General features: G+C 43.3%; 1 protein-coding gene across 12 annotated transcripts in view; it reads left to right on the top strand.

Annotated features, from left to right (window-relative positions):
• LOC141946982 (putative cation-transporting ATPase 13A4) overlaps positions 1 to 27058 on the top strand; it is a 44115-nt gene extending 17057 nt beyond the window's left edge. For 4 of the 12 annotated variants that reach the window (XM_074877454.1, XM_074877451.1, XM_074877457.1 and 1 more), the window contains 22 exons: positions 886 to 1056; positions 1486 to 1643; positions 4694 to 4882; positions 5194 to 5255; positions 5982 to 6132; positions 7953 to 8039; positions 8721 to 8874; positions 9475 to 9586; positions 11433 to 11557; positions 12536 to 12699; positions 13743 to 13865; positions 14515 to 14594; positions 15967 to 16009; positions 16899 to 17008; positions 17807 to 17903; positions 18619 to 18691; positions 19910 to 20084; positions 20544 to 20758; positions 22257 to 22345; positions 24442 to 24522; positions 25020 to 25072; positions 26574 to 27058. In XM_074877454.1, the coding sequence (XP_074733555.1) occupies positions 886 to 1056; positions 1486 to 1643; positions 4694 to 4882; positions 5194 to 5255; positions 5982 to 6132; positions 7953 to 8039; positions 8721 to 8874; positions 9475 to 9586; positions 11433 to 11557; positions 12536 to 12699; positions 13743 to 13865; positions 14515 to 14594; positions 15967 to 16009; positions 16899 to 17008; positions 17807 to 17903; positions 18619 to 18691; positions 19910 to 20084; positions 20544 to 20758; positions 22257 to 22345; positions 24442 to 24522; positions 25020 to 25072; positions 26574 to 26883 (2822 nt within the window). In that variant the 3' untranslated portion in view covers positions 26884 to 27058. Of the gene's footprint in view, positions 1 to 885; positions 1057 to 1485; positions 1644 to 4693; positions 4883 to 5193; positions 5256 to 5981; positions 6133 to 7952; positions 8040 to 8720; positions 8875 to 9474; positions 9587 to 11432; positions 11558 to 12535; positions 12700 to 13742; positions 13866 to 14514; positions 14595 to 15966; positions 16010 to 16654; positions 16815 to 16898; positions 17009 to 17806; positions 17904 to 18618; positions 18692 to 19909; positions 20085 to 20543; positions 21775 to 22256; positions 22363 to 24441; positions 24523 to 25019; positions 26083 to 26573 lie in introns of those variants that run through there. The other 8 variants (XR_012629983.1, XM_074877453.1, XM_074877452.1 and 5 more) reach the window with 8 other exon arrangements.
• Positions 27059 to 27813: the final 755 nt, after the last annotated feature.

Genomic DNA, 27813 nt, shown 5'->3' with positions numbered 1-27813 from the left:
CCACAGAGGGCCCACAGCCAGCTCAGGCTGTAGGGGTTTCTCTCAGTCACTCTGAATGTCTCATCACTCTGAATGTCTCATCACTCATCGCTGCAACATCTCCAGCCTGCTGGAGTGTCTGTCTAGCCCTCCAGACACTTAGCTCCATGTTCCTGTGATAGCAGTGGAGGACACACCAGGTGGGAGAGTTCACTGCAAAGCAGGATTTTTGGTGCAGGAGATGTTCGTAGTTCTATTTCTTGTCTTTAAATTTGGTCTCGATCTGAATTGAACTGAAACCCAGTTCTAAAACTTCATGTAAATGAGAAATTCCAGAAACCCCTTTAAGTTAGAAAGCTTCACCTGTCAGAAAATATTTCTTCTGCTTCACCTTAGTGTCTGCTCTGACATAAATAGGATATTTGTCGGCTGTCAAGCATTGAGCTAAAGTCTCTCCTTTTTACTAGGAAGAGGAAATGGGGAATGTCATGTTTAATCTGCCCAAGGGAATAGTATAGTGACCTGCACGTGAAGTTCAAACTAGGTAGTCAACTTGTGGCCATCAAGTGGAGTCATGCAACACCAGTTCAGGTCTCTTTTCAAGTCTGTATATCTACAGCCAGAGTTTGGAGCCCTTGGACTGCTTTCAGTTCTCAGAGTTAAACGAAGCTGTTGTACTGATGCAAAGGAGAGCTCTTCTCTTGCAGAGAGTCTGCTTGCGAGGCTTCAAACTCTTATTCACTCTGAAGATTTCACAATATAAAAGTAGCATTTCTCTAAACTGGTTTCTCTAGTAAATACCTTTAATTTATCATCTAGATGTGTAGATACTGTACTTATTTGAAAGTCAGCAGGCTGATTTTAAGGTGTACTGGAGTTTACCTCATCTGAGCTAATCTTCCCTAGGGGAAAGTATTCCAGTAACAAAGACTCACTTACCCCAAGCTGATAACTTCAAGCCCTGGAGAATGCACTGTGCAGAGGATTACAAAAAACACATCCTATTCTGTGGAACGGAGGTCATGCAGACCAAGGCAGATGACAGAGGAGTAGTGAAAGCTGTGGTGCTGCGGACTGGTCAGTCAACACTTCAGTTTGCTTTTCATTTCATGCTTTTTCTTACTGGAACAGTCTGATTTAATGTGCCTAGTCACATTAAGTTGAAGGCGTTAACCCAAATTCACAACAGTCTGATGAAGAATCGATATCCTGGACTGGGCTAAGCTATTATGCATTGTTTCTGTTTGCTTGGCATAACTTTTACAAAAAGCACTAGCATATGATTACAAAGAGGAATTTTGCTTTGCTTCTGAGACATTGAAAAAATCCTCCTCCTTAAGACAAAAATAACTTCTGTATTCCACATAGTAGGTCGCATACACTGAAATGAAAGGTCTGGGCCTTCTTAAGTTACAGAAATTATGAGTAATTTTAAAGCCCTCCATTCTTTTAAGAGAACTTCTGTAAACGTTTTCCCCTTGGAATGATTTTAGTTTGTCTTTCCAGGTTTCAGTACAGCCAAAGGGGATCTGGTGAGGTCCATTCTCTACCCTAAACCCATGAACTTCAAGCTGTACAGAGATGCCCTCCGGTTCTTGATGTGCCTCATAGCATTTGCAGCCATTGGAATGATCTACACAGTGTGTGTGTTTGCAATTAATGGGGTGAGTTAGTAAATGCAGGAGAAATGGTCACACCTAGTTTCAACAGACTTGACACTTGAGTGGCTTCATATACATTTATATATAAAAATATGGTCCTTGACACTCTCCTTTTTGCCTTATTATATGAGGCCATTTTACAGTGTAATTGAATTTGTGACAGTACACAAGCTCTCATACATTCAATTCCAAGGTGCTAAAACCCACTGTTTCCCAGCAGTCATTTCTTCTGAGGTCTTAGCAAATCCTGTGCAAGCACTACATAGCTTATCAGCAGCCTTCTGTATGCTGACTGCCCCTGTTTGTATGTTGCCTGTGCTGTGCTTGTTGATACATGTAATTACCGATGCATATAATTAGCATAATGCTTTCTAGAGCTCTGAAAATGGGAGATTCCAAGTGTTTAGCACTCTGCAAGTAGTTTTTCCAGAGTTTTTGTGGCACTTTTTGTACATTCCTAGAAAAATCACAAGTGAGTCGTGGGTTAAATGGGACATGGACTGATGTGTCATTGTGAAAAGGCAGCTTTCCAAAAACTTCAGTTTAGGTCAAAGACCCATCTATCCCTGTCCATTGTCTCTGAGAGTAACTGGCATCAAATGCTTACGGAAACTGGTTAGGAAGTAGTGCAAGTGTAGAACAATTTTTCCCTGGTATAGTCTTCTAACTTCTTGACGAGAAAGGTTTAACTGTTCAGTAAGCTGTCTTGTGTATCTAGGTCATCTGTAATAGCCACTGAAAATCTCCCAGAGTGTGGTTTAATGTATCTCTGAATTCATTTATTCCTTGGACTTGACAGCATCTGTGGCAATGATTCCCACAGTTTCATTATGTACTGCATAAAAATGTTCTTAAAGCTGCTGTCTAAATCAGTGAAGGCACTGCAGGCTTTTGTTTTAGAGAAGTAACAAAGAGCTGCTTTCTGTTGGATGTTTCCTGTACTATTCATGATTTAGAGATCATTTGCCACCCTTTCAGCCACCTTTCTTTCATGTTACAAAGCCCTGAACAGTACAGGTGTAAACACAGATCCCTGAAATTTACTGATGTTACAAAGAACTCCCTGTTTTCTTCTGCCTTTTTTTCATATATTTGTAGTCATTTGGTGGCAGGGGTGGGGGTGGAAGGGAGATAACCTTCACTTAGTTATCACTCAGTTTAATATCCTTGAGAGCTCTTGGGAAATAACTTTTGCAAAGCCAACTATCCTGTATCAGTTGAGTCACCCACATCTCCACTGGTTTTTTTCCAGAGTTCTCCAGGAAGTTTATGGGGTATTAATTCCCTCTGTGAAGATTGTATTAGCTCTTCTCTAATGTGCCATATACATCAAGGGTCAATGAATTCTGTATTATAATTTTAATCAAGTTTCTCAATGTAGAACTAAGACTTACTGTGTCAGGAAGCAGTAAGTGCCAGCTGTTCACTAGGGGAAGGCAAGCCAGGAGTTGAGGGTGACAAGAGCACAGGTAGTGCCCTCACTGACCAGGGCACAGTCACACGGTATCTGAACATGACGGGGAGAGCTGGGTGCTGGAAACAGCCAATCAGTAGTCCCAGGCAAGACAAAGTAGTAAATAATCCGGGCAGACCAGTCAGAAGCAGAAGGAGATGAGGACAAGAGACAAGGCTGCAACACATGTCTAAAGGTATCCATCCAGGAGGCAATGCTGGGGGCAGGTACACCTACAACATGGCTCAGACAGGGACTGAAGGCTCAGGCCTGAGCCTAAATGGAGCTCCTGAACCCATGAGCAGAGGGTGTGGGTGGACCCTGATTGCTTTAGAACTTCTTCAGAAACTTTGAAGAAATCATTTCATGCCTTTGTAATTATCTGCCAATGTAAGTCCAAGTCCTGAATTGCAGGGCTGACTCTGCAATTCTCCTTTTGAATCATTTTTCTCCTTTGGGATAATCTACAATCAGTTGGCTCAGAAAATTAATTCCCCTCAAGATATCAAAGAAAGTGTGTTTAAGAACATATCCTGGTGTCTGCTTTGCAATTTTTCCTTTTTTTTTTGTTTAACTTCCCCCTTGTAATATGTAAAATACACGCTGATGTTATCACAGCAGCTGAAACTGTCTTGTCAGACCGGTGTAAGATTCAGTCACATGATATACTAAATGCTTTCTCTTCTGTGAGTGTGTTTATCTCATGGTGGTAAGTGCTTTATTCTATCATAGATACAAAATATTATCAAATTGTTGCCTTCTGTGGTCTGAAACAATATCAATGAAGGGAGAATTAGAACATCAAATGCAACATGATTTATGGTCAAAGTCCCTAGCTCAGAAGCAGTAATAATAGAACTCTATGATGGTTTGTAGATCCTTCTGAACTGCAAATTGACTTTAATTTGCAGCGTCTCAGTTCTGGGACCCCAATTTGAAATGCATTCAATCCTTTAGCAGTGATATCAACTGCCAAGAATAACAGTGCCAACATTCAGCATACTGGCAGTCAGTTCTACAGCAACTTCTAAGCTCCCAAATTAGAGACTGCTTTTAGAAATGTAACTTTTACTTCCATGTCCCTTCCTGCAGGTAAAAGCAATTTCCTTTCACAACTCCTAGAACATAAGGTCAGAAGAAATCATTAGCTCATGCATTCTGCCCTCCTTTCCAGCACCATCCCATGTCTCACTTGTCACCCTAACGTGGAGTCCAGAGCTATGCCTGTAGGCAGTTGGGTGAATGCCCATATAAATGGCAGATTCTTGTGTGCTGTGTCATGGGAAACTGGGCTTGACTGAGGGTGTAATAACCTATCTGGCATGTTTGAACTCATGTGCTTTGGAGGAGACTGTGAGCTCTACCTGGCAGGTTTGTGGCATAGAGAATGAAGAAAGGCCTGGAGGCTGCTCATTAGCAGTGGTGTAGCCTTAAAGCCTTTGGTTAAATAAAAGCAATTAATTTATTAGGGAGATGAATACGGACTGTGGGCAGAAAACAGCAGTGGAGGGGAGGAGGGATGAAGAGCTCTACACTCAGACGATCCAAGCAGCACTCCTTGCCATCCTCTTGCTGATAACTGCCTTTGTTTTTATGTCAGGAGGAGGCAGGAGAAGTGGTGAAGAAGGCTTTGGATGTTATCACTATTGCTGTCCCCCCAGCTCTGCCAGCTGCCTTGACAACAGGGATCATTTATACCCAGCGGAGGCTGAAGAAAAAGGGCATCTTCTGCATCAGCCCACAGAGGATCAACATGTGTGGACAGCTAAACCTCATCTGCTTTGACAAAGTAACTCCTATGTGGTGGTTACTCTCTTACTAGTCATGGGAACCATGCTGGGGGTGGGAGAGTGGGTTTTGATCAAGCATTTCCGTTGTATTTTAGAAACACACTGACCAGCCTTGCATACTTTTGTGTTGTCTGAACAGACACTGTTGTGAATTGTTGTTTTTCTTGGAATCTAGGAATTGACTGGTAGCGCTTTTGCTCTGTACTGTGCTGGCATTTTCTGGACAGTAACCTCTTAAAATAAGTCTTGCTTTTTATTCCTCTTGGAGCTCTCATGTGGGAAGTTAATTTAAATGTACATTTTAACTTAGACTGGCACCTTAACAGAAGATGGCCTGGATCTTTGGGGCTTGCTGCCCTCTGAAAGAAACTGGTAAGGCTCCTTGACACACCAGTGGCATTTAAATTTGGTGGGATAGTGACTGGAGTCTCCTCCTAGACGTACGAACAAATTTGAAAGACAATGTCAAACAGCAGTTTGATTTTCTCCATGTTTAGATTTCCAATATTATTTCTATAGTCTCTGGAAAATGAGTTGTTTGCCTCATCCCAGGGGTCCTGCTCCACATGAAAAGATGCAGCCACTGTTGTCAGCGTTTGGCACAGCATGCCCAGGCAGGGTAGTCTGCAGCAGACATGCTAGGTTAGATCTCAAAGCTGCAGCAGTGCCCCGACCCTTTATTACAGGAAGTCACTGTTACCCATGAGATTGTCACTCATTTCCTTCAGTGCCCATGTTTTTACCCATTTACATTTCCAGAAATGTGCATGCACAAAGATGCTCAAACTTATATAAGCCTCACAGCTCAAGAGTCCTTGCACAAACCTCAAGGAATGTATTTTATAATAATGTGTTCCTCTGTCCATCCCAGTGGACTCCTTAACTATTCAGAATACACCTGTTCCGAGCGTGTGTATCCCAGCCTTTAACAGGTGCATGAGAAATAGCTCATGGGAGAGGACAAGTCCTGAGAAACATGCTTGTGGTCTGACCACGGGATAGGATTTTAACAGCCCCCGACTTAGGATTTTTTTTTCTGTTAGTCATACGTTGTTTGGAGTTTTCTGATGGTAATTTTTATGTTCTCTTTTGTGTTAGCTTCCAGGACATTCACAGCTTCCCTTCGGACCGCAGCCTCCCTTGGGGCCCAGTGTTCAGAGCAATGGTGGTTTGTCATTCACTAATTGTTTGGGAGGGCAAGATCCAAGGAGACCCACTGGATGTGAAAATGTTTGAGGCCACTAACTGGGTAAAGCTGTGCTTTGTTGTTATGGAAATAGTGATAGGGAGTTTTGGTGTTCTTGCAAAGGAGGAATGTCCCAAGCCCTCCCATACAAATAGCCACTTCCCACATAGAAGTAAAACAGCTAAAACCCAGAAGAGTTACCACACAATCAGGCTTTTGGAGAAATGTTCCTGGTTTTGCCTTGAGCTTTCACCTAGAGGCACTTTGAGTACTTAGCTCATTTGACTGGAAGTCAAATCAAACAAACCCCACTGGGGTATCAACTCTGACTGTGGCTGCTGCCAGATAACAGGAAGTCCCGGATGTGATTTATACACAGATTAAGAATTACAGAGCATGTAAAAGACTTCTGCCAGCTTTGAACTAGATACAAGATTTTGACATTTGTCAGAGCTCTGTCAGTGTGGAGATATTTCTACCATCTTCAGGTTTGAAATCCCATGCCCCTGTGAAAGCACTCTGCTTGCAGTCTCTGTTCCACTACCCACAAATAGCCATCAGTGTTGCTGTTTACTCTCTGATGAGTTGAGGAGGGAAATGAGCATTTATGAAAATGAAAAGGCTGCAAATCTGAGGTGGATAAGAGGAAAACAGCCCATAATTACCTGGTGGAAGGTATAGCTACAAGACATTGCTGATGCAGGATAAGAGATTCAGGGCAGTGGGTGACAGCATCTGTACTTAACTGTTTTGTATCTGCAAAATATGTAAACCAGCCAAGTTTCAAGGAATAAACTGTCCAGTAATGACAGGAGTTAGAGGGTGTTTTTCCCCAGGGGGACCACCTTGCCATCTCAGCCTGAGTCAGACACCCATCAAAGTTGTAAATTAAACAGGAATAATCCTGTTAAATAATTTGTGCGAAACAGGAATAACCGTATGCCCTTTGACACCATAAAATATTTTTGTTCCTCACAGTCATGTTGTGATGATTAAAAAGTCCAGCTGATCTGTGGAATACATCAAGAACAAAAAGCGATGCTTTCTACATTAATACAAACTCTTATTTATTATTTTCCCATTGGATTTATGTTATATCTAAATATTTTTGCATATTTAAGTGGGTTGTAATTAATAAAGGATTTATTGTCAGTGAGAGGACATAATCTATTTGCTGTGTAAGAGTACAGCAGTATCTTAGTGAAGCTGGTGAAGCTCTGGATTTGATTGCCAAAGGAGGCAGTGAGTTTTCCATTACTGGAGCTTTTTAGTGTGAGATCAGGCAGACCCCCCATCAAGAATGAGTAAGCTGCCTTGTGTGTGAGCCGGCACAAGCAGGACACAGGAACAACCACAAAACCATGGGTGAAATGCAAAGAGTAAATTTATTCTCGTTACCTCATGACCTGGGGGATCTCCACAGCAGCACCCAGGCAGAGGCACGCAAGTGGGGATGCAGGCACCGCGGAGCTTGGTCCTTGCTAGCCAGAAAGAGGAGAAGAAAGAAAAGATCTTGAACCTGTATATATCAGGGATTTTCACAGGCGTAGTTTTCCACTGTGCTTTGATCTTTCCCACAGCAGGGAAGAAATCTCAAGGATGTTCGACAGGATGACTCTGAGTCTCCCACAGGCCTGTGTTATCTAAGCACAGACATTCTACCCATAAAGCACACAAAGCTAAACAACAATTAATGAGATATATGTGATTTTTGGCACCCCAGCTGCAAGTCACTTGAGTGTGTTTACAGTCCTCCTTGCCAATCTTACATTGTATTCCCACACCTTGTTTTGAGGGAAGGAAAAGCTCTAAATGATTCCTTGAAGTTCCTTTCAGCTCTACTGGTGCTGTGATCTGAAAGATTTTTCTCTTTGAATATACAGGTGATAGATGATTCCAGTGGACACCAGATTGAAGGTCAAGGATCCACACATGCCACAGTTGTTAGACCTGGGCCTAAGGCCAGCAGGGTAAGCCATCTGCAAGATCCACATTCATGATCAAGTTAAACTGTCAGTGTAAGAGTTACCTTTCAGTAGAGAAATGCTTGGTTGTCCTAGCCCAAGATGGCTCTTCCACACTTTGTCTTTCTTGTGCTGCCTGCACAGAGAGTGCCTTGCTCTTTCTGATTAATAAGAGATGCTTGAGGGAGCTTTCTGCTCACACCAGAAGCAGGGGATGACAGATTGTCTAGCTCAGGAATTTGCCTGTTCTGGTGGTTCGAGAATCAATCCAAACTCAGCTGAGTGGTGAAGATCTCTAAAAGCATTTGGGACTTCAGTGGAGTCTGGTAGCTGATGTCAGACATCACTGGTGACATACACCAAAGAGGGCACTGGCATACATTTTCCCTTTGCAAGACCAGTGTAAGACCTAGCAGAGTCTTGTTAAAGAAGCAGGACTAGCAAGTTCCTTTCAGTAAATTACATCTAATAATCTGCTAAAACTGTCAGTGAACTTTGCTTACTGCTTAAGCTAAATATTTTTGTACAAATTTCACCTCCCCTTTATATACCAGTCCTTTCTGTTCCACTGTGACAAATCAGCCCATTATACATGTTCTTACCATGGCACAAAGAACAGACCTAGAGTCCTTTGGCCTGTGTTTAAAATCCTTGCTGCAGTATCTAATCCACTTGCTCTTCTCCTAGGCCCCAGTGAAAGGAGTTATCATTATACATCAGTTTCCATTTTCTTCAGCCTTGCAAAGAATGTCTGTCATTGCTCAGGAAATTGATGGGGAACAACAGGTCTTCACAAAAGGGGCTCCAGAAATTATAGCCATGCTATGTAGACCAGAAACAGGTAACTAACATTTATAAATGCTTCCTAAAAACACATACATGTAAGTGACTTTCGATGGTGCAGTGAAGTGGAAGGTCCAAATGAGATTTCTGGGTCTAAGACCTTTTACTTCAGCCTGAAAAGTTAGAGTCTCTCTGTTGTGCTCCAAGTCTAAGGCTAAGCTCTCATACAGCCCTTCTCAGCAAAGACAGACTGCTAAGAGATAAAAGCAAGTACCAACTCTTGTACAAGGTGTACAGTCTCTGCCAGAATAGATATTTGGAAAAGTTGTCTACTGGTCCAGTATACACCAAAAAAAGTTCTTTTTTCTCCAAGCCTTGGGAGGGCTGATAGAAGAGCGCAGCTCCTTCATGACTCACTGGAAGAAGGTAAGTCTTTGCCAGCATAGTTTAGGATCCTAAGTGCAAAGTGACAGAGGAGAGGCAATGATTTTCTTATTGAGCAAAGTTCAGTTCAGAAGCTTTCCTTGATGTCCTTGGCCTATTAGTAGACTCTAGGTGTGCCTGCCCTCTGGGATGGGAACCTTCCCTGCTCCAAGGCTTCCTTGTATTAGAAGGCAGTCAAATGCCCTGATGAACTGTCTTTTCCTCTTTTGCACAGTCCCATCGAACTTTGAAAGCAAGCTTCTGCTCTACACAGCGAAGGGCTTTAGGGTCATCGGACTGGCATGTAAATCTCTACAGCCTGGGAAGCAATCTACTAATCTAACAAGGTAAGCCATAGACTGCTGCTTATCAGCCACATTCAGCCATGGGCTAGTGGTGCCTCACGTAGTTGTACCAGTATCACAACACCCCTGCCAAGAGCAGTGCTGTAGTAGAGTTTTGTTAGATTCAGGCCAGAGAGAATCTGATTTACTATCTGGATATAGGTCTGTCTGAGAATGTGTAGAGGGCACTTCACTACCCCATGCTTATAGCATATGCCCAGAATCCTTACACATTTCTTAACTTTGGACCAACATAGAAAATATAACTCTAGTACACTCTGAAGTCTAGTACACCCCTCACTCAGTGCATCATTTCTACTAATCTCCTTGCAAATTTATCCATGCTTTCAGCTGAAGAGAAGTCTTTTGTTGTTGTTGTTGTTATCCTGGCTCCTTGATTAAGCAAAGGCAGCAGATGACCCCATTACACCACCTGTTCTCCAGTCAAAGTCAGCAGACTATCTTCTGCTGCTATCTTGGTCCAATCCTTTAGCTTTCTAGCTTTAGCTCTCTTTAGATTCTAGAGAAGCCAGCAAACCCTTCTGCTGCGTTCATGGTATTAGTCTTCCACAAGCCTCACACAAGAACACCTACATGTGAATCCATATGCTTTTACCCAAATCCCTCTAGCTTTTGCCTGTGATACTCCAGAAACATCCCTTATGAAACATTTGTGGTTACTTAGCATCTGCTGTCCTCTCTGTTTACTAGCTGCAGGTCCTAATCCAAATGGGGCTCACTTGTTCTTTCATAGGCCTTTTTGCTTTGCTGAAAGGGCCAGTGACACTGAGGCAAAGTGCAAGTGGTTTGTTTAGTTCTTGTGACAGGTGTCGTGACAGACCTATTCAACCCAGTGGGCAAACGTGAGTGATATGGCCCAGAGTTTGCAGTTGTGTGTGCAGTTATAGCATGCATGATATGTATACTGCCAGGAGAAAAAAGAAAATTGGAGATTGAACACAACATCTGCTGTGAAAGCAGTAACTATTCAGGCACCACCTGACTCAGCTACTCTGCCTGCCATGCAGGTGTTTGGCATCACCTCCTCCTTCCTTCTTACAGTGGCTAAAATAAATGTTTGAAAGCTTTTCTTTTTTTCAGACTCTTCAGAGTCAACATGTCTCCCCAAGAGACCTCTAGTTTATGACTCAGGGATGGCATCGCTTACCAAACTCTGTTCTCTACTGCATGTGTTCAACTGTAAAAGCAGCAATAGCACAGGTGTAAAGAAAAGAGTAGGAGACAACACAACTGGAGTTCCCACATGCTGTTTGCTCAGGCCCTACTGTCAAGAGTAGCAGATACATTTACTAAGGTGTGTTTCTTTGTTGTACAGTCCTCAAATGAGAAGGACTAGTGTGCATGAACTTTCCAAATCAGACCACCACAGTTTGGGAATCCTGCAGGAAATTCAGGGTGAGTTTTCATGCTGGCTAAGGGTGGTGCATGAATGGAAAACAGTCCAACTTACCCATCAGGCTTCATGTTGCTATGTGGAGCAGGTAGGTCGAAATTGGCTCTTTTTTGATTTGGTAATTAAGCAAACACAAGCTGGAAGCTGGCTGTGTACTGCACTCATTCTTTAGAATAAGGAAAGAAGAGAACAGAAGGATGAAATATCAAGTGAAGATCCTCCATACTGCTGCCAGTGGGAAGCCAACCCTGCTGGTGTTGAAACAGCATCACAAAAGACAGACGGCCTGGGACTGCTGAAAACTAACAAGTTATTTTAATTCTTTTGAGTTAGGTGGGATGGTTAACAGTTATAACTGGCTATCAGCAAATTCAATGCAAAAACAAGCCAAAGGCAAAAAGAAGAATTATATCTGTTTGTGTTCTTCACTGTTAGGGAAGAGGTAGAATCTGATCTGACATTCCTGGGTCTGCTGATAATGGAGAATCGATTAAAGAGGGAGACAAGACCTGTCCTGGAAGAGCTCAGTGCTGCTCGCATCAGAAGTGTTATGGTCACAGGTATGTAAAAAAGGGGGGATTATTTATGTGGCCACTGGCCAGCCAGGGAGTTCAACGATGTCCGAGTGAACAGTCTGCTGCTTTGTTACCACCACTGGTAGGAAGGCACAGACATTTGTATCTTTCAGAAAATTATAGTCCAAGATGCATCTGTGTTGTTATAATGACATAAGCTGAATCATGCAGGCTTATGTCCCTGACAACTTCATCAGCTTGTGTCAGATACCTAACTCTTGGTCTGTCCCTGTTTCACCACAGATCAGAGCCTTCCTGTTCCTCTGATGCTTTCCAGTGAGTCCATTTGTTCTCCCTGGTAAGGTTATCAGATGACATGCACAATGACATGTCATGCAAGATCCTTTCTTTATAGGGCCTCATGAAATCCTTTTGTCATGAATGAGCAGAGATGGAGCATGGATGCCAGGACAAATCACTGAACCTTATGACATATGGTAACTCATGGCTACCAGTCCCTATTTATCCCATTTTTTTTCTTGAAGGGCTGGTTTGGATTTGGGTAGGATAACCCCCAGTTTTTCCATGGTCCAGAGACATTTTTCCAGGAGTCACACAGATCTAGTCTTCTTGGGCTTCACCCCTTTCAGTACACATCCTACACCAAAGCCACCTAAGACCCATTGTTGAGAATCAGTGATAATAACAGCAACATAGCAGTGAATCCCTTACTGTTTTTTATCTAAAACACATAATCTAGGAACACATTCCCCATCTGTATTTCTTCAAGCTGAATATGAAAATACTTAATCTCCTGATGAAAATACGTTAAATTATTGAGACAGACCTCATCTGCAAAGTTTTGATCTTTATCAAAAACTTTGTTAGGCACATACACTGAAATCTTACCGATTCTTGCAGATATATTTGAAAACTTGGAAATCAGGAAAAGGCTAATGTTTCCTCCATAAACAACTGCTCATTACAGAAATTTTTAGATAACACTCCTCTTGATTTTTCTAGGTGACAACATTCAGACAGCTGTAACTGTTGCCAAAAATGCTGGGATGATTTCTCCAACAAACAGAGTGATTCTTGTGGAAGCAAACAAAATACCTGGATCTTTTTCAGCATCTGTAACCTGGAAACCACTAGAAGAAAACAAAACTGAAGATTACGGAAGCTTGGTGAGCATATAAGAAGCAGGAAAACAAACTAAACTAGAATGCTTTAAATAATGCAGTGGGATTATGCTAGTATAACAGAGACCCATCTTTCACCATCGTCTGCATGTCAGAATGTTATGTGCTAGAAAAGTGTTTAAAAAGAAGGGATCTTTATAAAAATGTACTCCCCTGGAGCTTTCTTCCTAGGATAGGATCTTGTGAATACATTTTTTCTAACTGCCTAGCTAGGTTTGAGAACAGCTTTGCAGAAACCCAGGAAAGATTTGTCTCTAGCCCTTATGCTTAGCTGATGCCAGTTTAAAGGATGTTTTCTTTCCATGCGAGGTAAATTTGATAGCGTAGATGTGGACTTAAAATCTGTGGAACTGCACTAAATGAACCAGCTCTGTTCAAGCAGGTAGAGAATTAGCACTTCCCCATACCTACAGAATTAAAACACAGATTAACTGTTGAGAAATTGCATGTACACAGTAAAACATAGGCTAGCTATGCTAAGGAATTATATTTCAGCAAACATCTTCACAAAGAAACAGAGACAAAGACCAGTTACTCCCTCCCTAAAGAGTATGTCTGAAGGTGCTGACTCTTCTCTGAGAAAAATTAGAGTCAAGCAGATGGTAGGACACCTCTGCAGGGGCTGTTGAGGGGCTCCTTTCTACCAAAGCTCAACCTGAACAGCATCTTCACTGTCTTTCACTGCAAAAAAGCATGCCTAGCTATCGTGCCCGTATTCTCTCTCTAGCCCCTCTCACTCACAGTGCAGCCCACCAGATTGGCACTGTTACGTAAATTGTGTCAAATGTGGCAATGCCGAGGGCCAGCTTTTAAGACATATGAAGCACCCAGTTCACACTGAAATGAATGGCATTATAGGTCTAAATCCCTTTACAAATCCAGGCAAAGGCAATGGGCCTTGAACCCAGATCTTCACAAGTGCCCTCCCCATGGTATGTCCTTTTCTTTGTCTGTAGTAGTGCTTGTGTAAATGCATGTAGTAGCTTTTGAGGGCCGGGGAGCAGCACTCATTCTGTCTTATTTTATAGGAGGATGACTGTCAGACTGAACGAAGAATCAGGCTGGCACTGGGATCAGGCCAGTATCATTTTGCCATGTGTGGAAAATCTTACCAAATTGTAGCGCAGCATTTCAGGCCCTTACTTCCAAAGGTAAAATCTGGATTATTTAACTGGAGTAGGCTTGTTGTTCAGTAGATTCAGATTGTCTTGATATAATTTGCTGAAGAGATCTGTACCAGGACATATTTTGGGAACAATTCTAATACTGAAATACTTAACGGGCTGGATGAATCTCTGATATTAATGTATGGGGAAGGGTCTGAAAACCTCTGGATTTTTTTCTGTGTGTGAGAGAAGCAGACCTGCTTCATGGTGTGAGGATATGACTTAAAACATTTGTGCCCATATGCCTGGCCCTTGCACAGCACTGATTCTGTCATGTTTTGAAGAACAGGAGAAAACTTGGTATTACACAGCGTGCAATTCAGCATGACTTGTCTGTTTTATGGAAACAATAGTCTCATGAATTGTCTGCTAGTAAATCCCTGCCTGGTAATCTTTGTTCATCAGGTAACTCAAATAACACACCAGGCCTCTTGTCCTTACTGTAACTGTTATGTTTTCAAAATATTAATTAAGGTACCTTTCATCTTTGATCATCAGCCTTTCCTGCTTTGGAATCTAGCATCAGTTGTTTGGAAATGTGAATTTTTGGTGGTTTCTATTCCAGATTATCACTGAAATCACTGTGACTCTTACCTCAAGTTCTTAAAAATCACTTCCTTTTTTCTCCTTACAGCTCCTGCTGAATGGAACAGTTTTTGCTAGAATGTCTCCTGGACAGAAATCCAGCCTTGTAGAAGAGTTTCAAAAGCTGGAGTAAGTTCATAATGAGCACTAAGAGTTACGAAGTGTTTGATTAATTTCCAGGCTTGAAAAGAGCCTAGTAAAAGCTTGTCTAACATAGCTTTTCCTAGCAAAAAAAAAAAAGCTTTTTCTAGTAAAATCTTTTGTCTAACATAGCATTTCCTTCTGGAAGTGCACAAACCTGAAACTTCCACAGACATACAGATTGGCAATTAAATTCCAAAAGCCTGTTGAAGAAGAGACACTGAAGTCCATGTTGGTTTGGCAACCCATCAAGGATCTGACACTCCTATGATTCTGGGTTTCATTTGTTCACATCATCCATCATTCTTACTTATCTTTCTGGGCCTGAAGGAGGGGCACTTGTCTACCCAAGGTTTTTAGGAATATGTCCCAGCACTGCAGCTTTTCTGATGTCAGTAGTCTTTTTACTGCACTATTGCTGACTCAGTGTGATGGGTTAGAAAACATGGCAGGTCAGTCTGGATTGGTGTGCCCTGTGCTGCTCACAGTCACAGAGGTGTATATATATTCCTGAGTCTCAGGTATCTGGTTCCCTGTTATTCAGTTGTTTCCCAAGTATTTTGAAGACCCCCACTGGACTATCTAGCCCCTGGGCTTGCCCTGTAGCAGGGTAAATTTTACGTTGTTTCAGATTATCAGCCTGGTGTGAGCAGCTGTGAGCACCCCAACCACTGTCTGGCCTCCCTGGACCACCATCAATGCCTCCCAGTGAGAACTTCCCCTGCACTGAACTTCCTTCAGGCCTCAGCAGTAAAAGACACAAATGAGTCAGCTCCTGAAGCACTAGGCTGATTTTACTTGGATGCTGCAGATATAAGGGTTTACTTTTAGGACTCATCATTTCACAAGGTTATTTCAGCCTCAGGGTGGGGAGCTGCATCCAGATATTATGTTCAGCCCATGTTCTCCTTCTCTCTCTACTCCAGCTGCTTCTGCCACAGGACTGGTCCCCAAAGCACAGTCCCCATTCATGTCTGTTCCCAGTGAATGTGAGGTACCAGTGCCTGCAGTACTTCCTTTCTGAGCAGGGCTGTCACCATTAGTCCTTTCCTCTGTTATGGCTGACCTTAAACCAAGTGAGGGTGGGAAACTGAGTTCACTGTAGTGAACATAAAACTTCATGCTAATATATTCTTCAGTCCATCACAGCAGAAACTTTTTACTGTAGGCACATCTGAGGTGCGAGCATGCACAGTCCAGAGTCCTGGGCTTGTATTTCAGTCTTTCAGCTTTCCAGAAGGGCTTTAAAAAATACTCACACAACTTGCATAAATGATTTGCATGGATGAGGCTCTGATTCCCTCCTGTTTATAGGTCTCACTTTCCCCAGAACTGAACTGTAGGTCACTTTATTTTTTAGTTACTTTGTGGGCATGTGTGGAGATGGAGCCAATGACTGCGGGGTAAGTGAAAATTCTTTACAATATATTTATTTAAAAAATGAATGCAATGCCAGTAGAATATCCCAAACTGAGCACATGCTGGCAATGGGAGTGCACTGCTTATTCAGAGAGCAGCTGTACTGGCACCAGTACTGATTCAGGCCTGATCCCACAGTGTGGTCTTTACCATGCAAGAGCTGTCGTAGGCAGAGATTTTTGCAGTTTCTGGTCTTAAGGACTGTTAATTTCCTTTGCAAAAACTCCAGAGGATTCTCCAGATCCTCCACTGGGGTTTCTGTCATCTTCAGTGTCTGGAGGTGGAGAAGACTAGGGTGAGGAGTTTCTATAGGGAACAGCTGTACCCCTACAAGGTTTTTGTAAATGCACATTTTAGAAGTGCAAGAAGGTTTTTTTCCCAAAAGGAAGGGTCCATGTTCAGGAGGGACCCATAACTCCCTTCTGGGCAGGTTCAGTTCACTCCATGACTTCACACATCGTTGTGGCAGTGAGACAAATGCCACCTAGGCAGTGAAGCACTCACTTCCCTAACATAAAATCCCAAGGATTCTCCCAAGGGAAGCAAACAGAGGACCTAGTCTGTCTTCATAAGGTGTGACTGTAAATAAGTGCTGACAAAGGAGGCAGAGCCAAACCTGTCTTCTGCAGCTGGTAGTGGATGGCTTTGGGGTCTGTGGAAAATGGACTTTACCATGCTGTCACCCCATTCTTCTGGACCCGATGCCTCAACCACATCCCATTGGAGGAACCTTTCGGGTGGAGCACACCCAGGGAGTGAAGAGGGACTGCTGTTCACAGAACGCATCCTGTAATAAGGGGTAACTTCTTGGCTGACATGTCAGTGGCTGTGTCTTCCTGGTTTGTAAGTGCTGAAGAAGAATGTGACTTTCAGGCTTTGAAAGTGGCGCATGCAGGGATATCACTGTCGGAGCAGGAAGCGTCTGTGGCCTCACCTTTCACATCGCGAACCTCCAGCATAGCATGTGTGCCAGAGCTAATCAGGTAAGCATGGATTTTTGTTCCCTATTTCATAAAGGAGATAGTTCCCACTCCTCTCAAATATTAGTGTTGGGTATTCCCACCAGGCCAGAATGTACGTATCTTTGACCTTGAAATTACCATTTGCTTAGTTGCCTTCTGAAATTCCTTTAAGATATATTAATTCCCTCAGAACTACAGGAGGAGGGTTATCTACAGCTGAGCTTTATGTCAGTATTGTGGCAGTATTTTAAATGCAAAAGAAATAGCAAAATGAACAATGCTCCATAAAGCTGAATCAAATGTTCGCAAATCAACCTGTACGCTACTGTTAGGCCCTGCCTCTGATACCCTATGCAAGCAAAATCTTAGCATCTGTTATGCCAGGATCCTGATTTTGCTTACTGGGGCAGATGAATAACCAGGGAGAGTGTGTGGCCCTCATTGGATACTCTTATGTTCACTGCAGGAGGAGAGGTCTTGTTAGTTTGAACTCACTGAGCAGCTGCTTGGCTTTGTACTTCCTCATATGGAGTTGTTACTTGCACTATTAATGTCAGCAGGAAATCTCGCTGGGGTAAATTGTAGCGTTGGGAAGATAGATGACTGGAATCAAGCCCTTTTGCTTGCAGCAAATTTTTGCAAGTGAAGATTTTACTTTAATTCAGGACAGATTTTATTTATTTCACCTCCTAGCAAGATACTGGCAGAGACTTCTCTACTTGTGACACCTGCCTAGTTTTTCAACAGTGTTTTAAGAGGACTGGCGACAGGAGCAGATCCATCACCTGATTGCTGCCTTTTATTCATGTCTTCACACAGGGAAGGCCGTGCTGCCCTCGTCACTTCCTTCTGCATGTTCAAGTACATGGCACTGTACAGCACCATTCAGTACCTTGGCGTTCTCCTACTGTACTGGGTATGTCTTGGGAACATGTTGAACTGGATGAGCTACTACTCCCCTGTAGGACAAACGTGGCATAAAAGCCATAATAAAAGTAGGGTATGGAGCTTTACCTTTACCTGAGCTGCAAACTTCTGTGGCGTGATCATATGGTCCTCCTGTACCCTCAGCTGAAAACTGGAAGGATTCTTCCTATTAACTTGAGCCAGTGGGCTCAAGATCCAAGCTAGGCAAAAAGAAGGCTGAGATACTGAAAAATGTTCTGGATGAGGGCATATGTCTGTGGAAAGGGAGAATCTGGTGTAAGCATATGCTGTTGCAATTTATTCAGCATTTAAAGCATGAATTAACTTGACAGTAAGCAAAATCCCCTGCAGTGTCTTAAATCACTTTTGCATGGCTTCTTCTCAAATAGAGAGGAGGGCTTTGCATTCAGAAGTCACCCAGCACTGAGAGAGCACATCTCTTCAAATGGCCTTCTTTTTTATTGCATTTAGTGAACTGCAAGTGTTGTTATTCTGAACAGTGTACAAAATGAGGGTATTCACTAAAGGCCCAGTGATGATGAATCTATTGGCAGGGTGGTGGATTGTGTGGTCCCCTTATCTGCTGAGTAGCATTTCAGAACAAACAGCAGAGCATTAAATAATATGGCTTTCTGGAGACAATATAAACAAGCCCACGGCAAATGTCTGATTTGTGATTTTTTTCTCTGTGTTCCTTTTTTCAGCAACTAAACTCCTTTGGGAATTACCAGTTTTTGTTCCAAGATCTGGCTATTACCACTGTAATTGGTGTGACAAGTAAGCCCCTTAGTCATCCTATCTATTAATGAGAGAAATGATCTCAAATATTTTTCACCTCCTTAGAAATGTACAGAAAGGAAGAGAGACTACATAGAGTACAGGATGTTTGGATTAAGGAGGTGTCTTGTTTGAGAAAAGCTCTGAAATAAAATGGGCAATTCTTAGTGGTGCATTTGCTGAGCTTGTAGGTTGTTGATAACTGGGATGTTATCTCTAGAAGGAGTAAAAACAGTCCTAATGCAGTGAAAAGTCTATTCAGGCTTTTCCCTGTTGGTTTAGGAAGGCAGATTAAGAAGATACCTAAGGATAGATGCCCAAATGAAAAAGTGTAGGGATCGACTGTTTGGAGTCCAACTCATAGTTGAAGCTGTGTAGGCAGGAGGCACGAAAGGAAAGAAAATGGAAAAGAAAGAAATGACATGTGTCAGATACTACAGGGCAGGAAGTTGTAAGCCAAGAATAAGAGAGGAAACCAGTGCTGGAGGGGAAGAGAGAGACAGGGTTGTTGAGATAGAGTAAATGCAGGGAGAGGTTTAGAAGCGGGAATGGCAAGGGCAGGGGCCTGAGAAGCATAGAGCAAAACCACAGCTGTCTTCCATCCCTGCTGGAACACAGACAACTGGAAAAGGCCTTGATTAAATCAAGCCTAAAAGGGGCAGCCACAATACCAGGTGCCAAAAGCTACCTTGCTGTAAGTAGCCCATTTGGAACACTGCATCAAGGCTTTCTGTATAGCTCTTTTACTCAAAGTCTGGATAATTTTGTTAAACCTAAGAACAGAGGAAAACCTGCTGTGTCAGCTAATGCAGGCCTCTCCCAGCTCAAATAACCAGGCAGTAGCTGCTTAGTCTAGGAGAATCCACAGAACATGGGCAACAGAAAATCCCAAGCCACAGTTGACAAGTGACAGAAAGAGAACAGGAGAGCTTGATCATATCTTTGTAATCCTTGGGCCTGACAGTAGTCAAATAAAATCCAACATTTTATTTTCCAAAAATGCCTCATGATAGTCAGATGCCATTAATTAACCTCTTCTGTGATCAATAAGATTTTGTAAGAAGACAGCTCTGTATTTTGTACTTGAGATAATATTCGTATGTATTATAAAGAACGTTATAGACTTTAAATGTGCTGGCTGTTGATAACAGTCAGTAATATACAGCAGCACTGCTTGTATCTTGGACACACTAGTAAACATGTCTGTGCATGTTTCAGTGAGTTTCACAGGTGCCTATCCAAAGCTGGTTCCCTACAGGCCTCCTAGCCAACTCATCTCACCCCCGTTGCTGCTCTCTGTTGTACTTAACATCCTCTTCAGCCTCAGCATGCAGATTTTTGGGTTTGTGGTGGTCCAGGAGCAGCCCTGGTATTCCAAGAGTGATATACACAGGTACGCCCCCTCTTGGGACTCTGGGTGACACAGAACAGTCCTAGTGGGACAGGTCTGAATCATACTATTGATCAGCTTAACTACAGGGCTGATCAGCAGCTGCAGGCTGTGCTTCCCCACAGGGTGCAAACACATTAACCAGTGTTGTCTGCAGGTCCCTAAGCTCTCCAGCAAGTCTGCTGTGCAGCACAGTGCATGTGGTGAGAATGCTGCTGAGCACAAAGAGTATTTGACTGCAGGGAAGACCAGGGTATCCAAGCAGGTTTGAGCCCAGGCTCTGCCAAGTTCAGAAAGCTCAACCCAGTGGGTAAGACTGAGGACATTGCCAGTAACCTACATCCTTGTGACATTAGGAGCAAATCATGACTGTGAGGGAGGATTCCTGGTAGTGGTAGTGGAAGCTGGTGGAAATAACCAGGACAGTGATCATTCACTAACCAGTGTGACACTCTTTTTCAGCGCCTGCCCCTCAGTGAACAACCACATGGAGAATTCTTCCTCTGTTTCCAGCCTGGGGCTCCATGGGATGAGAGATGGAGCTGACGGGCAAACGGACAATGGCTACAAGAGCTATGAAAACACCACAGTGTGGCTGCTAAGTACCATCAACTGCCTCATCGTAGCACTAGTATTTTCTAAGGGAAAGCCTTTCAGGCAACCCATCTACACAAACTGTTAAGTATGGGGAGAGAGGAAGGGATCTGTGAGTACCGGAGGTCAGTTAACTAGGGAAAAATTAAAACTTGTCCAAAGTGATGCCAGCCAACAAAGCAGGAGCCCAACATTACATTTCTCAATGACTAAAGGACACCTTTTCAGAAGTTCAGTGCCAGTGGCATCCTGTGACCAGCAGCTCTCTGAGCTGGGCCCACACTTTGTGCATCTGTACTGCTAAAAACCTGGCATTTGGATTTCTGAAACAGAAAAATGGAGTTTGATAAAAACTTTCAAGGAGTAGCAGGAAGGTGGTGTTGGCTGGCAGAAGCATCGTGTTGCTTAAGGCAGCCTGAATAAGGCATCTCAAGAAGAGATAGGTGGTCTCACTTTGCTTTAGTCTTTAGAATAATTCTGGAAAAGCCCTATGCTTGTCTCCTCAAAGCATGCTGGTTGAGCAGTATTTGAGAGAAGTCGTGTTCAGGGCATTCTTTTGGGCTCATCTCAGAAGAAAACATACAATGAAGTGTGTGCATTTGCAGAGGCCCTGTTTCCTATTCTAGAACCAGAGATGTTTCGCATTTGCTAACTCCACAACCAGTAACTTCTTTAAAGAGGAAACATCAAAGGAGGCAATAACTTGAAGGGGCTGTAGTGAAGTGTGGTAGGTCTGTTCTGTCTCTGAAAGACTGTCATCTGAAGGGAAGATGAGCACATGTGATTGTGGCAGTTCTGGAATTTGCAGTGAGGCACAGGAGAGCTGTTCTTTTTCTCTGTGGGACAAATCCTGCAGCTGTCTCTCAGGCAAAGCTCTGTTCAGTTCTTTTTTTGCTGAAGAGTTAAATGCAGGTTTCATGGCTTTGCTGTTTTTGTATAGTTATAGGGAGGAGGGGACATTCGTCCCAGATAGCAGAAGTGTGGGTCATCAGTCTCCCAGAATCAGGCAAAACCAGAGTGAGTGGCTGAGGGATGAAGTTTGGTGCATGCCAGCTGAAGAGAAAATTAATTTACTCATCAGTGGAACATTTGCCTACAGGTAGGGAGGGCAATAGATTCTCCATTACTTAGACTTTTTAGATCTTGATATCACTGAAAATCTTGATCAAAATCTTGATATCACTGTAATTGAGAACAGAGTTCCTAATCATATCAACAAGAGCAAGACTACATCCTGGACATTTTTCTAAATGACAGGAGACACTGAGCTCAGAGTGAGACTCACTGGTAGATTCTAAGGCTTCTGAGATGTGAGAGGTCAGATCAAATGTTCAAAATAGTCATTTGGCATTTTAAATCTGTGGCTACAAGGGTTGTACCAGCCTCACATATATCTACTTGACTGAGTAAAGCTGGGATTTTAGTCTGTTCATTTTTATTTTGCTAAAAGTTCCTTCCTATCCCGTGTTTATTTTTTTGACTGTTTGACACTGAAAATGATTACAATTTTCTGTAGTAAAGGCAAGCAGCTGAGGTTGCTCATAAACCTGTGGTTTTATTTGCTTGTTCTTGTCCCTTCAGATATGTTCATACTGGTGCTCATAGGGCAGCTGGGCATTTGCCTCTTCTTGGTGTTTGCTGATATTGATGACCTCTACTCTAAGATGGATGTGAGTATTGTTCCCAGGTGGGTTTTCTTCCTATTGCCAGTCCCATTATAAGTGCACTGGGATTGTTTTTAACAGAAGGCACAGACTTCTGTAGGGGTACATAGTACCTCTAAAACCAAATCAAATTCAGAGATGGATTTTAGATGATGGGATTGAAGAACCTTCTGGAGATACGGTAGCTCCAAACTAAGACCTGTGCATTCTGATGCCTGGACAGCTACACATGCAGCTTTGTCATTTTTCAGTGCATTGTCCATGCAACAGAAGATGACATGACTAGGCTTACCTTGCTTGGTATGTTGGTGGCTTGATAGTTGTGAAGCCAGGAGAATAAAGGGGCTAGGCCCTGCAAGTTTAAAGCCCCATGCTTGTGTTTCTCAGGCTGTGCTACTCTGCACACAGATCCTCTTGCAAAGATCTGCCAGTCGGCACTCACAGCAGCTCTCAGTTCTCAGTCCCCAATATTTTCAGGCTCCCTGTTTAAATTTCAGAGAGCCTGCATTTTTCTAAAGCAGCATTTGGGTTTAGAACAATTGTAGAGAAAGACTAGTTGGGGCTGTCACGGCAATAAATGATCTATCTTGATTCTTGATTAATAAATACAATAGGGCTTGGCTTATTTAGTCTGGCAGAATGCAAGTTGGGAGTTGCCTTGTGCAAATCCATCCTAGGGAAAATGCAAGGGAAGGATAAGATCTACAGCGGCTGTAGGACAGGGTTGTGGACCTGGCAATTAGTATGTTGAGGCTGGGAGATGTTAACCTCCTCCACTGTGACACTCTCACAGCCCTGTAGGAGTCACAGGAACAAACACAGCTGTTTTTTTTTAGTACATTTGTAATCAGAATGATGAAGTGTGGTGGCTTTGAATAACAAGTACTGAGCATGATGGTGCTTCCAGTCCTGTATGTTTGCGTGACAGTTAGCAAGTGGATTTAGAACTGGAAATAATGAAACATGGAAAGAGAAACATAGACAAGGGTTATGGGCCTGGATTTTGAATGCCAAGCAGCCTAGCTAAAGCTGCCTCACCGTGTAACTGTTTCCAGAGCAGCGGCTCATGGGCAGACCCAGTTAAAGAATCTGCCACGAGATGGCACTTTAAAGCAAGTCTTAGTCCTGTTGTGGACTGTGGTGACACAGGGCATTGTCAGCACTGCAGCTGTGAGGGGCTAAAATGCCTTTGGGGAGAACTGCAAAACTCCCAGGCTGTCTGGAGGCAATACACTGGTTTTGCTGAGAAGAGAAAAGCAGGGAGTGGCAATAAGAAACTCTGCAATAGCCTTGCCCTGGAGAAACTGCTGATCCAAATTTTGGATTTGAGCTGCATCTCCAAAATAAGTTGAGCGACAGCCAGAAAGCTGGTGCTGCCAGCTGTGGGAAGCTGGAGCTGAAATATTCAGATTTCGAACTATTTTCCTGTATTAGAAAGAAACTAAGCATTTAGATTTCCTGTTGCAGTTCTGGAGTACAGTTCTCTCTGCTGCATCATAGGTTTAAAAGCATCTATCAATAATTCCTCAAGACAAGTAGCACTATTGGCTTATCAGCAGTGTACAGCCAGTGTGGGATTCTGGCTTCTGATGACGTGAAGCTGGTGAAGGGTCTAGAGAACAAGTCCTGTGAAAAGTGACTGAGGGAACTGGGGTTGTTTAGCCTGTAGAAAAGGAGGCTGAGGGGAGACCTTATTGCTCTCTACAACTACCTGAAAGGAGGTTGTAGCGAGGTGGGTGCCCTTCTCTTTTTCCCAGGTAACAAATGATAGGACAAGAGGAAATGGCCTCAAGTTGCGCCAGGGGAGGTTTAGATTGGATATTAGGAAAAAATTCTTCACCAAAAGGGTTGTCAAGCATTGGAACAGGCTGCTGAGGGAAGTGGTTGAGTCACCACCCCTGGAAGTATTTAAAAGACATGTAGATGTGGCACTTGGGGACGTGGTTTAGTGGTGGACTTGGCTGTGTTAGGTTTACAGTTGGACTTAGTGATCTTAAGGGTCTTTTCCAACCTAAATGATTCTATGATTCTATGACACAAGCTCCCACCAGTGTCTAGTGCATACACATATTGTTGAACAGCTTCTCCTGCTTTTTTCATAGCTTGTTTGCACCCCTACCACATGGCGGATCTCCATGGTGATAATGCTTGCAGTCACACTTGCTGTGTCCTTCCTTGTTGAGGTGAGCATCCTTCACTGAATGTACCTGTCAGCACTAATTGGAGAGACGAAAGGGTCAGGTCTCACTCCTTCTCCCTCCTCGTCAACCCAGCTTGGGAATATCTAGTAAAACAGGAGCCATTGCTGCTACTTCACCTGTACTGTTTTTCCTCAAAGCCCAACATCTAAATGATCAGATATAAGTCAATGCAAGGCCCAACCACCTTTTCTTTCCTCTGGTGAGTGGAATGTATCAGGCCCTGCCCCAGGCTAGAGCAATATGGGCAGTCTGGTGTTTTCTACTCAGATCCTGAAGAGTGTCAGGAGGAGCTGGTCCTGGTTTTCTAGTGGAGCTGGTATGAGAAGTGGTCAGTAAAAGACTATTTAAGGGTTGTGGATGAGCAGGACAGGGTGGGAGATCTGGGTCTCCACTCCTTGCCCCGTGTGTGTCCTGTGGATGAAGAGGGAAAACTGCTGTCCATGTCCTCCAGAATCTTCCTTTTGCTTTTGCTTTTACAGGAGGCTGTCATCGAGAACAGACCCTTATGGCTGCTTCTGAAAAAGACCTTCCGGTACCACTCAAAGAGCCATTACAAGAGGCTGCAGCGGGTGTTAGAGCAGGACTCAGCCTGGCCACCTCTGAATGAAACCTTCTTCTCAGATTCTGTGGCAATATCAGTAGAGGGAAATATGGGAGGCCATAGCAATCCGACATTTGACAGCAGTGAGGATGCACTCTGAAGGAAACTGCAGAGGACGCATGTCCAGGACAGCTGTAGTTGGCTGTAGAAAGAGTCTCTCAGAGATATAAGGAAAGAGGAAGGACCCAGTGCCCCACCACCCCACCCCACCACCATTCTGAGACTAACCACTCTGGCTTATTTTTAAATTAACTGGAAGCAGAAAAGCTGGCTGCAGTAGCATAAAGCCACAGCAGTGTTTCTCCTGTCTCCTTGCCCATGTATGAATGTCTGCCAGCTGTAAATGGAACAGCATGCTGAATATTGGCAAAGCATTCATAGTTGAAACACCCCATTGCTGAATCCCTCTCTTGAACTGCATTATGCAGTCCATAAAGGTGGGGGCTCCTCCAGATGAGAAGTAGCTAATTCAGATACCAGCACTCCTCTGGGGAGATCCCCTTTGAGAAAACAAGTAGAACTTACTCCCAATAGAGGCTGCTGAACATAGGCAGGTTCTGGGATTCCTGTAGCTCTTGGGGTTTCAGATACTGCTACCTGGTGTCTGACATTTGTTGGGGTTTTTTCCCTTTCTGGCAATCTGGCAATCCTTGGCTTTCCAGAGCTGGAAGGAGCTGCAAACAGCCAAAGCATCCACTCCCAGCACCATTATGCTCTTCCCGTGATGGGAACAATGCAGAGCTCTATTGCTAGCTCACTGCTACCAGGCAACCTGTTTGCTCTCTTCTCAGTTTAAAACCTGTGGTACTTGCATTTTCGAGGTGCAAAATCTACTGACCTACAGAGCAGATTTCATTGTTTAACAGTGCTTTTTTTGAGACAGGTGTTTGTCTGGGATATCCACTTTAAAAAAGTAGAATGAAACACATGATAATTGCAAATTGTGATCTCATCCTGTGGGTCTACAAGGACATGCTGTTCCTTGTGGTGTGGGCTTGGTCTACTAGAACTGATGCTGCACAGCTGGGCTGCCACCTGGCATCAGCTCCTGGTTTACCAGTGCCAAAAGAAGCAGATATTGAAGGGGTTACTACCCCCAAGGGAATGAAAAGATAGGGAGCCAGTTAGGTCTCAGAATAATTTTATTGAATTCCATGGCATGCTCTTAAATTGAACCATCTGAGGTTTTGGCTCTGGTTTCCAACCATAATCGCACATGTTACGTACTGCGTGTCATTCGTCAGCTCATATCCCTCACCTGTTAACCTTTGGTCGTGACTTTTAATCACTCTGCTGTGCTGCTTCTGTCATACATAAATGCAACAGCACTGCACATTTCTGCAGATTTTACTCAAAAAAAGCAGCTTCTACCAACGCAGATTCTCTTAGCCCTTTGACTCTAGGCTGACTTCCTGCTCACTGTGTTTTGCAGTCTCAGTCCCCAGCTGGGTAAAACAACAAGGTATCCTGGAGGCTTCGGACCAAGAGGAACACTTCCTTCTTTGGATAAGGTCTGCAGGGGAGTTGTCCCCTCTGAACTGACTGCACAATTTGGTTTTCACAGCTGGAGCTTGCCTGTGCTTTTCCTGGGTGGGGCTGAGGAGAACTTTGGGAGCATTTCAGTGCTGGGGACTGTATGTTCCCCCCGTCTGATGCTAAAGCACTCTTGCATTGCCACAGAAACCCAGAGAATCGGGCAAGTTGGGAGCCACAGTAAAGATTCCTTTCATCTTTTAGAGTAAAAAGTAGCTCTAGAAAACCAAGTGCAAATCAGAAGAGATCATGGATTGTTTTGATTCGACATGTCTGTACCAGAACAGTGTTTGAAAAGAATTTAGTTTCAATCAAAAAATAACTATTTTTCTAAAAAGAAAAGGAAAAAGTTTCAACTTGAATAAAACATTTATTTGACTCAAAGCAATTTTTTCCCCATTTTAGATAAATCTGACAAGCAAATGGAGTAAATACCTTCCTACCTACTGCAGTTTACCTAACAGTAAATACTTGCCACAAAGGCACACAACTTGACACAAACCAGAAATGGTTCACATTTATTCATAGAAGTGTCTCCAAAGCTAGCATGAGTTCCCAGTTTGCAGCAAAATCCATTGGAAAGTGAAGGCTAGATGCTCCATGCACTCCTTGCAGCTTAAGGAGACCCCAAAGAGCAGGTTGGTGGAGTTACTCCTGCCATCCTCCATTTGAGATAGTAACATTTTCCTTGGAGACAAAATTAACTGTCCTATTTATGAACTCCTGCACACAAGAAATATGTCGCTGCATGTGATAAACTGGCAGCTGCAGTAGCATTGCAGACTAAGCATGTAATTTAGGTTTATGTCACAACCAACAGTATAAAAGTCAACTTGTGGCAAACCCCTGGCACTTGCAGGGTCAACAAGATAAAGACCTGCTTGCCTGCTGCTGAAATACAGCCTTACCTGCAAGAGAACGGAATTCAGATGCTAGGTGACATTTAACCTCTGCCAGTCTTTAAGAGGTCATGTGTTCCATCTTCCTATGCAAGGCCAATGTCTCCAGCCATACTGGGACACGTTTTATTACCTTCCCTCAATGGCATTACCCACAGTTCGGTCAGCAGAGCTACGCAGTGCGTCCCAACTGCACGGAACTGCTTATACAGCGTAACTCGGTGGCCATCAGGAGACAAG

The sequence above is a fragment of the Strix uralensis genome, chromosome 9 (genome assembly GCF_047716275.1).
Source record: "Strix uralensis isolate ZFMK-TIS-50842 chromosome 9, bStrUra1, whole genome shotgun sequence".
Classification (NCBI taxonomy): Eukaryota; Metazoa; Chordata; class Aves; order Strigiformes; family Strigidae; genus Strix; species Strix uralensis.
The sequence above is the reverse complement of the archived record's forward strand: the minus strand, read 5'-3'. Positions and strand labels throughout refer to the sequence as shown.